The 14,428-nt window shown below is 43.6% G+C and overlaps 1 protein-coding gene across 20 annotated transcripts in view; it reads left to right on the top strand.

Annotated features, from left to right (window-relative positions):
* MTSS1 (MTSS1, I-BAR domain containing) overlaps positions 1-12,473 on the top strand; it is a 125,681-nt gene extending 113,208 nt beyond the window's left edge. For 7 of the 20 annotated variants that reach the window (XM_027684526.1, XM_027684525.1, XM_027684528.1 and 4 more), the window contains 5 exons: positions 4,382-4,501; positions 5,491-5,685; positions 7,785-7,949; positions 8,296-8,458; positions 9,682-12,473. In XM_027684526.1, coding sequence (XP_027540327.1) covers positions 4,382-4,501; positions 5,491-5,685; positions 7,785-7,949; positions 8,296-8,458; positions 9,682-10,373 — 1,335 coding nt within the window. In that variant the 3' untranslated portion in view covers positions 10,374-12,473. The remainder of the gene's footprint in view (positions 1-4,381; positions 4,502-5,490; positions 5,686-7,784; positions 7,950-8,295; positions 8,459-9,681) is intronic. The other 13 variants (XM_027684533.1, XM_027684532.1, XM_027684544.1 and 10 more) reach the window with 5 other exon arrangements.
* Positions 12,474-14,428: the final 1,955 nt, after the last annotated feature.

Here is a 14,428-nt window from a genome sequence, read left to right as displayed (position 1 = left end):
TGTGTAGTAGACAAACTGAGGTCTTGGGAGTATCCATGGTGAAATAATATGGTAGTAGTATAGTTATGTTTGATTCAGGGGGATGATTTTAGAAGGATCCACTGGATTTGGAGTAAACATGCATAGGGGAAGCACTTATGCAGTTGAATGTTGTAGGTTGCTTAGACTTTGTGGGGATGAAAGCAGAGGGACAGAAAGAACCAGATAAGAAGATAAAAATGTTGATGTGCTGTCAAAGAGCAGAGAGATAAGTCTTTAGTGTGAGAATACGCTGGAAATTGCTTTCCCTAAACACTGAAGTAGAGGAAAACTGAATGTGAACTTGCTTTTGGGTGTACAGGTTATCAAGCTGGAAAGATTCTGCTTTTGAGGAGATTGCATCGCTTGAAATAGCTTGAAGTTAGAATAGGGGAAGTACATTGTTACAACTATTCAGTTTTCCATTTAAATTAAGAAATGCTCCCAAATAATACTTAAAAAAAACCAGGGGGGAAAAAAAACAACAAAAAAACCTCCAAACCCAAAAAACAACTCCAAACTGAAATTCATCTGTTAAGTTTTCACTAGGTATTTGTTTCTCCTAAACTTCCTTTTCTAAGTTATGTTTCCCAGCAGTTTATCCCTGACTAGAAAGAAGGGTCAGTAGAGACAGGTTCCTGGAAGTGAGACAAATAGAGGAGGTGATCTTGAGTCACTAGCTGGAGCCTTTTGAAAAGTAGCTGAGACCATTTTCCACTGACTGTAGAGGACATTGTCATTAGGATTTGATCTTCTGGAAAACCCTTGTCCAGGAAGCTCTGTCTCGTAATTTGGAAAGGGAAGGGGTTAAGAAAGGTGTGAAAGGATGCAAGCAATACAAGATAACCATAGTCCTTTTATAGGTTAGAAGGACAGCAGATGGAAAATATAATTGTACAGTCCAGCAGCCCAAAATACAGCTCTTTTTTTTTTTTATATGCTTGCTGGAACTCATAGATACCCCACCAAGCAGCAGGATGCTATCCAAGAACAAGCCATGGCACAACGTCTGAGAGACCAGACACCAAGCTGCACTGCATGTTGTTGTGCAGAGCACAGTTTTAGCTTTCTGCTGATACTCTTAACTTTAAGCTTTTTCTCAGAAGAGCAGAACCACCATTATTGCAGCTGTGGGGAAAAGAAAAAAATCTCCCGGGGTTAAAATAGCTAAAATTAAAGAACTGATTTTAAAAGTGATTCACATGAAACAATCATTTAAAAAAATAATTACTAAAACAAATTCAAAAAATCTGAGAGTCAAATTTCTCACACCACGGGGTGTGGAGTAGAAATTGCTCTGGCCAGTGTTTACCAGGGCGTGTGCTCCCAGGAGTGCATGTGCCAGAGGGTGTGCATCTAAAACAAGCACTTGTTTGAGGACTTTTTGCCCAAGCAGTAACTGTGTAGTTTCTGTTTTCAGTCCCTCGTGTACTTTCTGCTAAGAAATGAAGGGTGATATGTGCTTCCCACACCTTTATCCAACCATTCAGGAGTGGCTCTGCAGTCTGATCCAGAGAACCTTTGACCTGCTGCCAGTCACGTTTTCCTTACACTTTTCCTTCAGGAATTCAGTATTCTTCTGCCTCCCTCTCCGTTGTTTTCTCACTGTTGTAATGCTTTTTAGCAAGACCAGAGGCTTCCCTTCTCTGTGCCATGCAAGTTACTGAAGGTGAGGAGACCCTCTTTCTGTACCACCACATCTTGCATTTCCTTCATCTACCAGGGTGTTTTCCCCATGGCATCTTGGTTCAGCCTTTGTCTAGCTTTTCCTGCTGAAAATGGACACACTGAGTTAGAGGGAGAGTCCTTTTTGTCTTCTTTTTTTTTACCTTGAAGTAGTCACTTTATTGAAAAAATAAGTTCATCAATTCTAGAGTTTTTTCCCCCCATACACCAAGTAAATTGAACAATTCTTTGCATCTTGAGAATTTCCATTTTTGACCTTTTTCTGTCTGTTTGCTACGTGCATCTTTGTTGTTAATAAACTTCATTTATGGGCCATTTTTACCATTACTTGACATAATCTTGAGAAATTTCTGTCTTGTAAACACAAATAGTCTTATCAGGTGTAAATTCCAAATTCTTGTCCCCATTGAGGCATCTGCAGAAAACAATGTGGCATGAGGGATACCATGCTTGTAACTCAGACTCTTCACTGTCTGTCCTGCCATGTGCAGAGTATGCAGACCCAGAAGGGTCATTCAGGCTATTAAAAAAGAATTTTCTGTAATTACATTTTTCTCTCTTTGGTTTTTTACCTGGCCAAACCAGAACATTAGTGTGAGTATTCTCATGGGATTTCTTTTCTGAGGTACCTGGAATGTCAGGCAGAAGTCTGGAGTTTTAGTGTAAAAGCTCATTTTCTATAATGTATTTTTCTCTAAGGATAGAAGCAATAGGCTTGTCTCCATTTAGTGCACCGTGATTGTGTCTGATGGCAGAGTCAACTACAGCTCATGTTTGTTGGTATTCTTATTTTAGAGGCTTTTCTCCTGTAAAAGGAGTTGCATTAAATCAAGAATGTGACCAGTTCCACAAAACATGAAGCCGCTGCATCATCACACTCTTCACTGCTCTCCTTAATAGTCATTTGTTGCAATTTCTTCTGATCTTACCTTCGCCTCAGCTCTTACTGCAACTTGAATCCAAGCCTTGTTAGCTGAGCATACTTGTACCCTACACGCATTTGACAGGTCACCCACAGATCCGATCTCATGTCAGCATAGGATGGGATGTGTTATTTTTATAAAATGGTCCATCACACTACATGCTTTTTAAAAAATTTTAAAGAGCCTTTGCAAAATTTCACTAAAATCACAGTTTGCTAGTAAGTTCAAGATGCTGATACTGTGTTGACTTCTCAGCAGCCCTACTAGCCTTCACCAAAATCCTTCTGGTGACAGTGTTCCATCTCAGAGACTTACATCTCCTTTTACCCAGGCAATTGACTGTACATTTCTCATATATAGCTTCTGGTGAGCAGTGAGACAACTTGTGTCCTCTACAGTGCCTCTTATCCATCTGTCTTTTTATTGCAAACTCACCCCAGATCTCACCTGACGTTAGCTGATGAAATTTTATTTCAAATGAGATTTCCCTTCCTCTTCAACATATTAAAATCTGTGGCTTTGCTACGCAAACCTGATACAAGAGCGAATTCTCTCTGCTGTCGTAGAACGGCAGGGATATCCTTAGATAGACTTGTTTCCCAGGTCCTGGGCTACTAAAAGGTGAATTAGTCTTGGTAGTCTTGAATTCCTGACAGTGAATAGAGCTCTCCACCACCCTGGCAACTCTTCCAGTATTCTTGACCATTTCCAAGCACTCGGTTGGACCTGGATGCACACCCTTATGGAGCAGGGTGCCACTTTCAAAGGGGAGCTTTAGAAGAGCACTGTAGTAGGCAAAGTGGTCCACATGGTTATTCCCCCTGGCCTGCCTGTGGTTGAATTAGATTCTGTTGTAGAGGTCTTAAGCAGCAAATGTACATAAAGGCATGTGCTGAAAATTGGAGGAGAAGTTCCTACCTAGGAGCAAAATGTTTGATATGTTCAATGGGCACCTCATGTCCTGCATTTTCCTTCGCTCTCCATCCAAGCCCCTGGTATTTTCTGGCTCTGCTGTTAAGAGAAAGCAGGTGGCAAGTACATGCCACCATTTCTGCACGCAGCAGAGCACATGTACCTTCACACTGGCTGCTGGGCAGGAAGGTTTGAGAGTGTATGCATTTGGTGTATGCATCCTACCTGCAGAGCCACATGCATACAAGTCATGCACTTTGGAAAACTCCAGTTTGGTAAGTATTACTTCTTTCTCTATTCCATAATATTTGAACTCAGATGAGCTTTTCACAAGCACTTTTGCAGATCAGAATATCCAAGAACTTGTGAATGTAAGTGATGTTTGCTACTCCATGTTTTAAATCTAAACTTTGTGTCTTTGAAGTACTGATGATCTGCTTTCCTGTATAAATCAGTTGTCTCAGTATATTGCATGTTTGGACCACAGGTGCCCTCAGCTCCCTCAGCTTCTTGCTCTGAGACAGCTAACAGAATTGAGATGCTGAAATTGCAATGAGATCACTGCCTCAGTTTCCTCATTCCTAAGCAGTGTGGCAAGTTCTCGCATTAAGCAAATGGCTTATTTTGTTTCTCATAGATTTCCTGAACATTAGGAATGGTTTTGGGCAGTTTCTAATTAATTTTTAAAACCCTAACCCTTTGCTTCTCTCATCCCTCCCTCTCTCCTGTGTGTCTCTGTGTATGTGCTTTTTGTCTTTTTCTTTCTGTTTGTGATTTTTTTTCCCCTTTTTTGGTGGCTTGTGTATCCTTTCCCTGCATTGCGGTGCTGTTTTATGCTGCAGAATTCGTCCAGCTCTGCCTCTTCAGAAGCCTCTGAAACCTGCCAGTCAGTGAGCGAGTGCAGTTCCCCCACCTCAGTCAGCTCAGGCTCCACCATGGGGGCTTGGGCCTCCACAGATAAGGTGAAAAACTTCATCTCCAAGACATACAAACCTCCTAGCTCGTTATCCAAACCCTACAACATTGGACAAAAAACAATGCATGGAATGCAGCCAGGATTCCTCTTTGTGAAGATGAGAATAGGAACTGTTGCACTCTCCTTTAGGAATTATTCTGTTTGAATAGACCACACTTGCCTTTCAACTAGCTTATAGGAGAAGCTACAAATTGGGCATTTTACAGAGGTAACTTTCCAAGAAAAGCTCATTGTCCACCTTTGCTACTCAAAGAGATTGTGGAACGCTGCCCAAAGCCAGCTGGTTGCCTGACAAAGAGCTTCTTGCCCAGGTTGTGCTGTTTGTGGCTTCTCCCCTCTCTCCCATTAGGTAGCACACATTACACTAATTGGGATTGGGTTTTGACCAAAAAGGAAAACAAAACACACATTACTAGAATAAATTAAGTAGGATACACTCTGAATTGGGAGAGGAAGTGAGAGCGGTCTCCATTCTCATCTGGTAAATCCTTGCTGTTGGTTTTTGTTCTTTTTTCTTCCATATCATCACACAGAACATGCCATGTTTGAAGGCTGTATGCTTTTCCTCTCTGTCCAGCTACACAGACTAAATGCCACCAATGCAAATGCCTCCAGGATTGGAAAAGTTTTGTTCTATGTCTGCAGTCTACAGGGTTCCTAAATTGCAAAGGCTTTTCCACAGTATGGTGCTTTCATGGACAGAAGGCAAAGCTGCTCAGCCGGGAGACAATGACCACTAGATTGATGCCTGAAATTTGTTATACCAGATAACAATTTTCAAGCAATCTCGCTTCTGAACCAAGCATTGTGTCAATTTTCTGGTTTTTGTTTGCAGCAGAGTTAAGAGTTTTCTTTCTTTTGTTTTAAGATACAGAAATTTTCTCCCTACAACATCAGAGTCACAGTGTATTTTCGTATTCATTCTGTTTATATTAATTTCTCTGTTTTTGTTTTTTTTATTTGTTTCATTTCCAGTTGTCTAATGGGTTTTATCACTGTAGTTTATCAAGTGACCCATCCGTAGCTTCAGTTGGTGCAGGTCCTTTCCCTCATTTCCCGCCTGTCTCCCGCGCGTGGACTCGGGCTCCCTCAGCCCTCCTTCCAGACTACGTTCATTATTACACCATTGGGCCAGGCATGTTTCCATCATCTAAGATCCCTAGCTGGAAGGTTTGTGTTCCTTTTGTTGTGGCAGTCCTCACCTCCTCATACCAACAGCATGCACATGGCAGTTGTTGCTACCTTTCAGTCCATGTAATTACTGGTTGATTTGCTCTGTTTAATATCACTCTGAATGGGCACTGCATGGGGAAAATCGGAGAGTTAAATTCCAGCAGGGGGTATTTCGCAGTGACCTTGTCTGTTCTGGCACTGACTAAAGCGTATTAAAACTGACAATGCATAGTTAGGAAGGAATAGTTTGACTCTGGAACGTTGGTGAAAGCACTCTGGGCTCTATTCAGCGAGAAAAGCTTGTTTAGCTCTGTCAGAGCGTTCACTTGAGCACGGAAAGGCAGGCTTGGCATCCAGTTGGCTTAGTTTAGTGAGGCCACATTGAAGACACCAATGTACTCCCTGTGGCGGTTGGGCTGGGCCCCTACCTTGGCCATGGGCAGGCAAACTCCAAGATCCCAGCTGGAGTGGTTTAAGAAGGTGCTTGGCACCAGGGAAACCCAAGTGGTGACTGAAGCTGTCCCAACTTTACTGCCACAGACTGGAGGTGATCACCCAGCTCGTTTTGCTCTCTTAGTGGAGACCACTGAAAAAGAGTGCAGTAACTTCTTTCAGTTGCTCCAGCTGGATCTGCAGGGATCTTCTTTGGCACTAAAACATCTCTGCTCTGCCAGAGTCTTGACTTTCATCCCTGCCAGGTGATTCCCCTGGGAGACTCTGCCCCAGAGCAAGGAGAGGAGGTCTCTTGTCTGTTACCCTGAATCCTCACAAAACTGATGTGCTGTTGACAGTAGCTACGCAGGATTTAAGTTGCCTGTGGATGGTTGTGTAATACTGCATATGCACCACGGGACCTGCTTATACATCTAAATTGAGATATCTTGTTACAGATCCCCCTACTCTCTCTCTCCAGCAGCTGGAGACTGTTGAGTTACAGGGTGGGCACAGTGGGTCCTGGGGCTTCAGGGTCATTAGCTTCTATGCTAGAAGCACTCTGCCAGTATATTTGACAGCAAAATACTTAGAGCAGAGACACAGATGTTAAGGTAAAGCAGAGTTTCATATGTGTTAATAAAACCAAAATACCTGTCTGTGCAAGGGTGTCTGTCAGTTCAGCTGCCATGCATTTCTCATATGTTGGACTGAGACACATGTCAGTAAAAATCCATAGCGTGGTCTTGGCCCATCATTAATGGTGAATCGGAAGGCTGTGGGAAGCTGCCCAGCAGGCAGCTGGGGGGGTGTGGGGCCCATTCTCATGCAGAATTTGTTTCTTTTATTTTTAAAGCAGCCCCTGTCTCAGTAAAGGAAAACTCTCTTAGGATTGGGATTGCCCTTGCAGCAGCTGGTGTTTGGGGAGCTACTGCTTAGCAGTGGTTCTGCCTCCCAGCACAGGACACGGATCAGTCCTGCTCTTTTGTGTGCAACGTGTGGGTTCTGGACACCCTCAGGACTTTGCTTAATAGAGCCCTGAGTGAATACTGTCTTCGTTGAGGAATTTCTGTTTCAAATTTAGTACCAGTAGTTCAGAGTGAAGTTAGTCTTTCCTCAGTACAGATCATCATTACAAACTCAATTTCAGCTAGTAAGTAAACTGAGAGATTACTCAGAGTAACTTGCTCCTCTGATGTGTATCAAAAATCTGTTCAAGCCTAGTTTTTCAGACCTAAAGACGTGCATAACAGCACATAATACTAGAATTTGTGTACATCTAGAGCAGTTACATTGGTGATTGGACATGCATGTGTATTTTCTGCTATGTGCAAGTGATTTTTGTACTTGAAATTCTGAAAATATAGGCTTTACCACAATGGAATTTCATTTAGATAAGACTGTAGTATCAAAATGTTAAATATCTTCATATAAGAACATTTAGGTAGAATAGGAAATTTAGATTCCCTTTAATAAAGGAAATAGATTTTATAAATGAAGATTTTTAATATCCTTAAAATTAATTTATTACTCTCCTGATTCAAAAAGGATTATGCAGTTTAGTACATAATCTGGTGCATTAAAATTGTCCTTTTGCATAGTTTCACATGTAATTAAAGCACAGTTACTGATGGAAGCTGTCACTAACAAGTGCGTTTCCTTAGGACTGGGCCAAGCCAGGCCCGTATGATCAGCCGATGGTGAACACGTTGCAACGTCGCAAAGAGAAGCGCGAACCAGATCTCAATGGAGGAGCTCAGAGCGGGGCCCCTGTGACCCCTGAGGAGGCCCAGAGACCTCGGAGCATGACGGTCTCAGCTGCCACGAGGGTGAAGCTCTAATTTCAAATACAATGCTTGGTGCAAGGGAAATGGATGTGCTGGCTCCTGCCAGTACTTCCGACGTGCTTTATGCTGGCACATGTTCACCCAGGAAGGGGTACTGGTGTGGTGGTGGTGTGGTCAGTGGGAATCCTGTGGGCATGAGGGAATATACTGGTGGGTGTTAGCATTTGTAGGGCAATGTCCTCCAAAGAGGCCTCTGTTTCCTAGCCCAAGTAAATGGTTGGGCACAATCTGTTGGGTTGTGATGGTGACAAGCTCTTCTGGGGAGGAGGGGCAGCTAAACATGGGTGAAGGTGACAGGCGTAACGAGTCTCTTTCTGCGTGTAAGCAGCAGGGTGAGGAGATGGAGGCCTGTGAGGAGCTGGCGCTGGCTCTGTCGAGGGGACTGCAGCTGGACACGCAGAGGAGCAGTCGGGATTCCTTGCAGTGCTCCAGTGGCTACAGCACCCAGACAACAACTCCGTGCTGTTCAGAGGACACGATCCCATCTCAAGGTACCCATCCAAGAGATGTTCCTTTGTAGAGCATTCCTACCTGACCATCATACACTCACCCCCTGGTGCTGAGGAGCTCTATTCCAGCAGCTGCTATTGGCTTTGTCATCAGCTGGGGAGAAAGGCTGAACATTCTGCTGTGAAGTTTTTTCCAGCTTGAAATGCAGCCTGGATTTATTAACTACAAGAAATCTGGATTGCTTTGTAGTGTACTGAATGATTGTATTTTCTCGTGCATTACTCAAATGAGTTTCAGGTTAAGGATGCCACCATTTTGAAGAAGGTCCTGAAATTAAATTTCATAGGTTGAGTGGAATGACACTGGTACTGCATCATACACTTCTTGTGGTAGTAGTGTCCTTTGTGAGCTATTGTCTCAGCAAATACACACTCAGGAGCTTTGCTTTCATGTTCCATCAGCACTCTGAATCTGCTCTTGGTTTCTCTTTGTGACTTTTTATTTCCTGCCTAAACAGAAGTTTTGTAATTGGAAAAAGAATCCATTGGAGACCGTAATTTGGGTGTAGCTGGGAGGCTGCAGTAAGGTGTTGGGTTTTGTGCCCTGTTTCAGAACCAGCAACAACCCGGGAGGGAAGGAGTTTGGTGTTTGCAGTTCAAACCTTCCTTGTTTGCTCAGCTGCAGTGGTTGTGCTGTGCAGTCACAGGAGGCAGCAGGACTTGTGGAGGGCCAAGGTTGGCTCAGCACTTGTGTGAAGAGGAAGGAACTTGATGCAACTATTAAAGCTGAGGCTGAGTTTTCAGAGCTGACAGCTGGGATTTACTTTGTAAAATAAGCAAATTTGCTGCTGAAATCACTGGTACACAGTCCCGTGAGCCCCACTTGCCTAATTGAAAGTACACTTTGTAAGTGGTTTATATGGCTTGTAGGATGCTGGTTTTGGTATGTTCATGTTGGCAACAAATACTGAGTCTTAGTTACTTAATTAGTTTGGAGAAGGGACTGAGTGTGTACAGTTCTCGTTCTCTTTCACAAGAGCCATGGGCACCTGCAGCTGTAGGGTCATTCTGCTGTGGTGCTTTCAGTCACACAGTCTGTGGATCTTGGCCACAGGAACCTCAGGCTTTCTTCCTCCTAAAGGTGAAACCACTCTTAATTCTTATTGATCTCCAGGCTTTCTTGGTTATATATACACACTTTAGACTTACTGACGTGACTCAGCTCTCTGCTCCAGTGTGTTCCTAACTCTGTCTTTTGGCATCAGTTTCAGATTATGATTATTTCTCTGTGAGTGGTGACCAGGAGGCAGAACAACAAGAGTTTGACAAATCTTCCACCATCCCAAGAAACAGTGACATTAGCCAGTCCTATCGCAGAATGTTTCAAACCAAGCGTCCTGCTTCCACCGCAGGTCTGCCAACCACACTGGGACCGGTCATCGTCACCCCCGGCGTCGCCACCATCCGACGGACCCCTTCCACCAAGCCTTCTGTCCGACGCGGCACCATCGGGGGAGGGCCCATTCCCATCAAGACGCCGGTGATTCCTGTCAAAACGCCAACTGTCCCCGACATCCCGGGCGGACTGCCTGGTGCCCTCGCTGGGACTGAAGAGTGTCCCGAGCAAAGTCCGGAGTCTCCGGCAGCAGGAGATGGTGGGCAAGGTGTGACCAGCGTGCCCTCGTGGAGCGGACAAGCATCTGTCAACCCTCCGTCGTCCAGCCAGAAACTGAGCGTTGCTGAGGAGCAGAGGCAGGTGGTTCCTGAGAGTGAGGGGGAGGAAAGCGAGCGGGATGGGGTCGGCACCCTGGCACCTGTGGGCCAGGCGGAGCTGGATCCCGGGGAGCTGAGCCCTGGGGACGCCCCGCAGGGTGAGGATATGCTGAACGCCATTCGGCGCGGCGTCAAACTGAAGAAGACAACCACGAATGATCGCTCAGCACCTCGTATCTCCTAGGAGTGAGGAAGCTGCCAGAGTACCAGACGCCGAGAAGGAACTGTGAGGAAACCAGTTTGTCTCTATCCATTCCAATCTGTAATCAGTGATTTTTTTTAAGATACTCGGTAACAGACAGTCTGAAAGTACTCTAAAAGAAAAAACAAATGAAAGAGCATAGTAAGGCATAATCTTCACTGGTGTTTTAATTTGTAAATATCAATGATTTTGTTTTCTTGCATTTTTTTGATCTAAGTTACACTTTTAATTTTTTCTGAAGGTGCCAAATCCCATTTACCTTTTTTATAACTCTCTTTGTAAAGTTTTAAATCATAAGAGAATAAAAAATGTCGAGTAGTTAACTTCAGCAAAGGGATTTAATGAAAATTTGGCTTTTTTGCAAGCTTTTGTAGAGCTCCTTGTAATAGTGAGGTTAAAAAAACAAAACAGTGGGACTTCCTACAGTTTAAGTCAAGCTGTAAGGAATGAATCCTCATTTAAGTATTAAAAAAAAGTTTGACAAGGAAGAATAAAAATTGACAATAAAAGCAATATATAATGCAAGGAAGAAACCTGCAGTTGGTAGAGTTATTGGGGGGGTAGTGGGGGGAGGGAGATGCCATCAAAATAGCAGATGCTGTTGCACAAAAGTAGCCTAGTAGAATGGATTACTAGTAGCTTCATGGTAAATGCATCAGAATAAGCCATATTGGATTGCAGTGTTTTGTTTCTGTAGGGTGTTTTAAGACTGGGTTTTTCCACATTTCGTTTTTGACTGCACAGCAACAACTCTCAGTCACATGCATGCAGCCTTTACTGTGTAGGCTTGGTTCTTCCACCTTCACGTTTCATTCCGCTCATCCTTCTGCTGAATACAAACCAGGACAACAGGCTTAAGGCAGTTACAAATGTGAAAACATTTTTAAAATGCAAGCAGGGAGTTCTTAGATATTATCAAAATGCCTTTTTCTGACTGTGCCCAGCAGGCTGGGCACTTTGGAAAGCCCAACTATTTTGAGAAAACACTTAAAATTGACAGGTGTAACCAGCTTGTGATCTAATAAACAGCAAATGTTTCTTTCCAATACAGGGGCTTGTTTTTCTTAACTTCTTTTAAATGGCAGTTGATTGGCTTTTCTTAAATACTGAAAAGAAAGGGGTGAGGGGTGGGGGGTGGGGAGAGATACTGGTTTTTTGATAATACTGGGAGTCTGACCACTGTATTCTCTTTTTTTGTACTTTAAGTCATGTTTTTGGAACGCTATTGATAGAATCATTAAGAGTTGGATTTTTTCCTTAAAGTAAAAGCAAGTTATTGCTGCAATATCCGTCTCCTAAAGCCAACAGAAATATGCAGATCCCTTGGCATGACACATGTTCTCATCAGACAATCCAGAAGGATGCTGTCTGCCCACCCACAGCAGACCCACGTGTGGATGGACACCAGACTTGCGGATCCAGGATTGTTTAAAAATGCACCAAATAATACAAATAAGGGGCTGGTTTCCACCACATGCTCTGCAGATTTCTGTTGGCTCTAGATTTGCCTACATGACCTCTTATGCTTTAATACATAAATGCATTGGATGTGAAACTTCTAGTAACTGTGTAGTCACTGTGTTCTATATGACATTTTACACTGCTGTGCTTGCTAACCTTTTTTTTTTTTGTTATGGCTTAAAAGCAAAAAGCAAAAAAAAAGCATGATTCTTAGAAAATATTAAACCTTCCTTTCTTTGAAAAACAAGCTCCTTATAACAGAATATAATAAACAGTAGTGCCTGTGGTGTAGCCCACCAATCTTGATACAGTAGCTGATGCATTGTGCAAATGAGGCTTTGAGATGGTTTTTGCATAAACAAAAACTGCTAGGAGATAATCTCAATAGTTAAAAGTGTTATTTAAACCTTTGAAATAAATGGATGTAACTGTACCCAAGTACAGCTTTTCACTTGTTTAGTTCTTAAACGTTAGTATAATCAGTAAAATTTAATATAAAATGTTGCCAAATTCAATGTAGAAAGAATGTGACAAAACACTTTGGATAGTTCTATTGTTTGTGTTTTTGCATATTGTAAAAGCAGTGTCACAGCTAAAAAATAAAATGTTTCTAATGGTAAATTATTGTGGTTTAGTTGCTAGTTTGTACTGAGAGTTGACCTCTCCCTGTGCAGTTTTTTGTTCTAAACTGGTATAAATAATTGCTGTAAGTGTGTCTCCCTTCTACATTGTAATGATTGCTTAAGCCTACATTATAAATAAAGAACTGCTGAAAAACTTCTGTATTTTGGTTCTTAAAGACTTTCTGCTTCCAGACCATTGGATATCAATGGTTCCCTTCCTCAGACTTCTCAGGATGGCGCAGGTTCCATCTGCGTGTAATAGAAGCAAGAGAATTAAAAAATAAGTAAATAAAATTGCATGTAGCTGTGTTTTACTGATGTGCACTGGCAGGGTAGTAGCAGTGCAGTGCTAACAGTGAAAATTCCAGTGAAATAGAAACTGATGACATTTCTCTGCACCTCAGTGTTCTTACCTGGCCAGGAAGCACAGATAACTCAGCATGTTTGTGCATCCGCTTCAGTGCTGGACCTCAGTTCCTTATGCCAGAGGAGGAAAATTGCTGCTGTCGACACTGCCTGTGCTACAGCCAGAATTCATCAAACACACCACCAGCACCATCTCCCACAGGCCCCCAAAGTGACTGAAGACAATTTTTTATTCAACTTTCCCAGCAACAAAGGCAGTGGGGAGGATGCTGCTCCCTCTTCCAGCTGCCACACAGTGGCCCAATTTATTTCCTTGCCACTGCGATGGGTTCGTTTTTGTCTAAAAGTTTCCATTTGTCACTGTGTTGGGTTTGCATGGCCAGGTTTTGGTAGCAGGGGTCTACAGGGCTGGCTTCTCTGAGGAGCTGCCAGAAGCTTCCCCCTGTGTCCAACAGAGCCCATGCCAGCCGGATCCAGGACAGACCCACTGCTGGCCAAGGCCGAGCCCATCAGTGACAATGGTAAGTGTCTCTGGATAACAGATTTAAGAAGGAGAAAAAATCGCTGTGTCACAGCAACAGCAGCTGGAGGGTATGTGAGAGAAACAGCCCTGCAGCCACCCAGGTCAGCGGGAAAGGAGACCGGAGGAGGTGCTCCAGGTGGCACAGTGGAGATTCCCCTGCAGCCCGTGGAGCAGCCCATGGTGAGGCAGCTGTGCCCCTGCAGCCCATGGAGGTCCATGGTGGAGCAAAGATCCACCTGCAGCCTATGGAGGAGCCTATGATGGAGCAGGTGGATGCTAAAAGGAGTCTGTGTCAGACTAGGCAACTCAAATCTCCTCTCTTCTAGCCCTAAAAATGGGAAAACAGCTGAAGAGCCAGGTTTTCCTATGAGCTTTCACTCTGTGGCTGTATCCCATCTGTTCCCTCAGAGGGTGTAAGTGAAAGTGTTACCAGAACTTCCTGTGTTTTGTATGGTTGCTTTGGGAACGTGGCCAGGAGCAACCAGCTTTTTGTCCCTAGTTCACTGTCATGCAGGCCCATGAATGAGCACACAAGAGCCATATTCCTCAGCAGCCCACGTCTGTTAACTGGTACAGCTCAGTGTTTCTCTGGGATTCAGTTTATAGGGGGATCAGCTTGCTTCTGGTGCTCCACAGCACTGTTATCCATGCAGGAAAGCACAACATTATAAGGAAGATTTATGTCTTGTGAGACTTGATACCCAAGTGAAAAATGCAGCAAAGTGCCTAAAGAGGTGGGGAGGGCAAGATGTCTTTATCCCAAATCCAGGTCAGAAATACCCTCATTCTGGGAACACCCAAAGCACATGTCTGCTGCTGTCACCATCCTGAAACTCCAGCTTTAACACCTAGCCTGTATTTACTATCATATTCCAAGTTATGGAGCTGATATGAACTATTTATTAATTTCTATTCACTCCCCCCAGGCCCCTCTCCCTCCCACCTTATCCACAGTGGGAGACAGTCTCTTGCTCTAGTTATTCTCAGTTTAGTTGCTTATTATTTGATCAACTTCCCCACTAAATCTGCCTCTCCCACCCTTTCAAGCTTGCATTCCTTCTCTG

This window comes from Neopelma chrysocephalum, unplaced genomic scaffold (assembly GCF_003984885.1).
Source record: "Neopelma chrysocephalum unplaced genomic scaffold, ASM398488v2 Primary Assembly neopelma1_66, whole genome shotgun sequence".
Lineage (NCBI taxonomy): Eukaryota > Metazoa > Chordata > Aves > Passeriformes > Pipridae > Neopelma > Neopelma chrysocephalum.
Note: the sequence above shows the minus strand (reverse complement) of the source record. Positions and strands in the feature narration are given on the sequence as shown.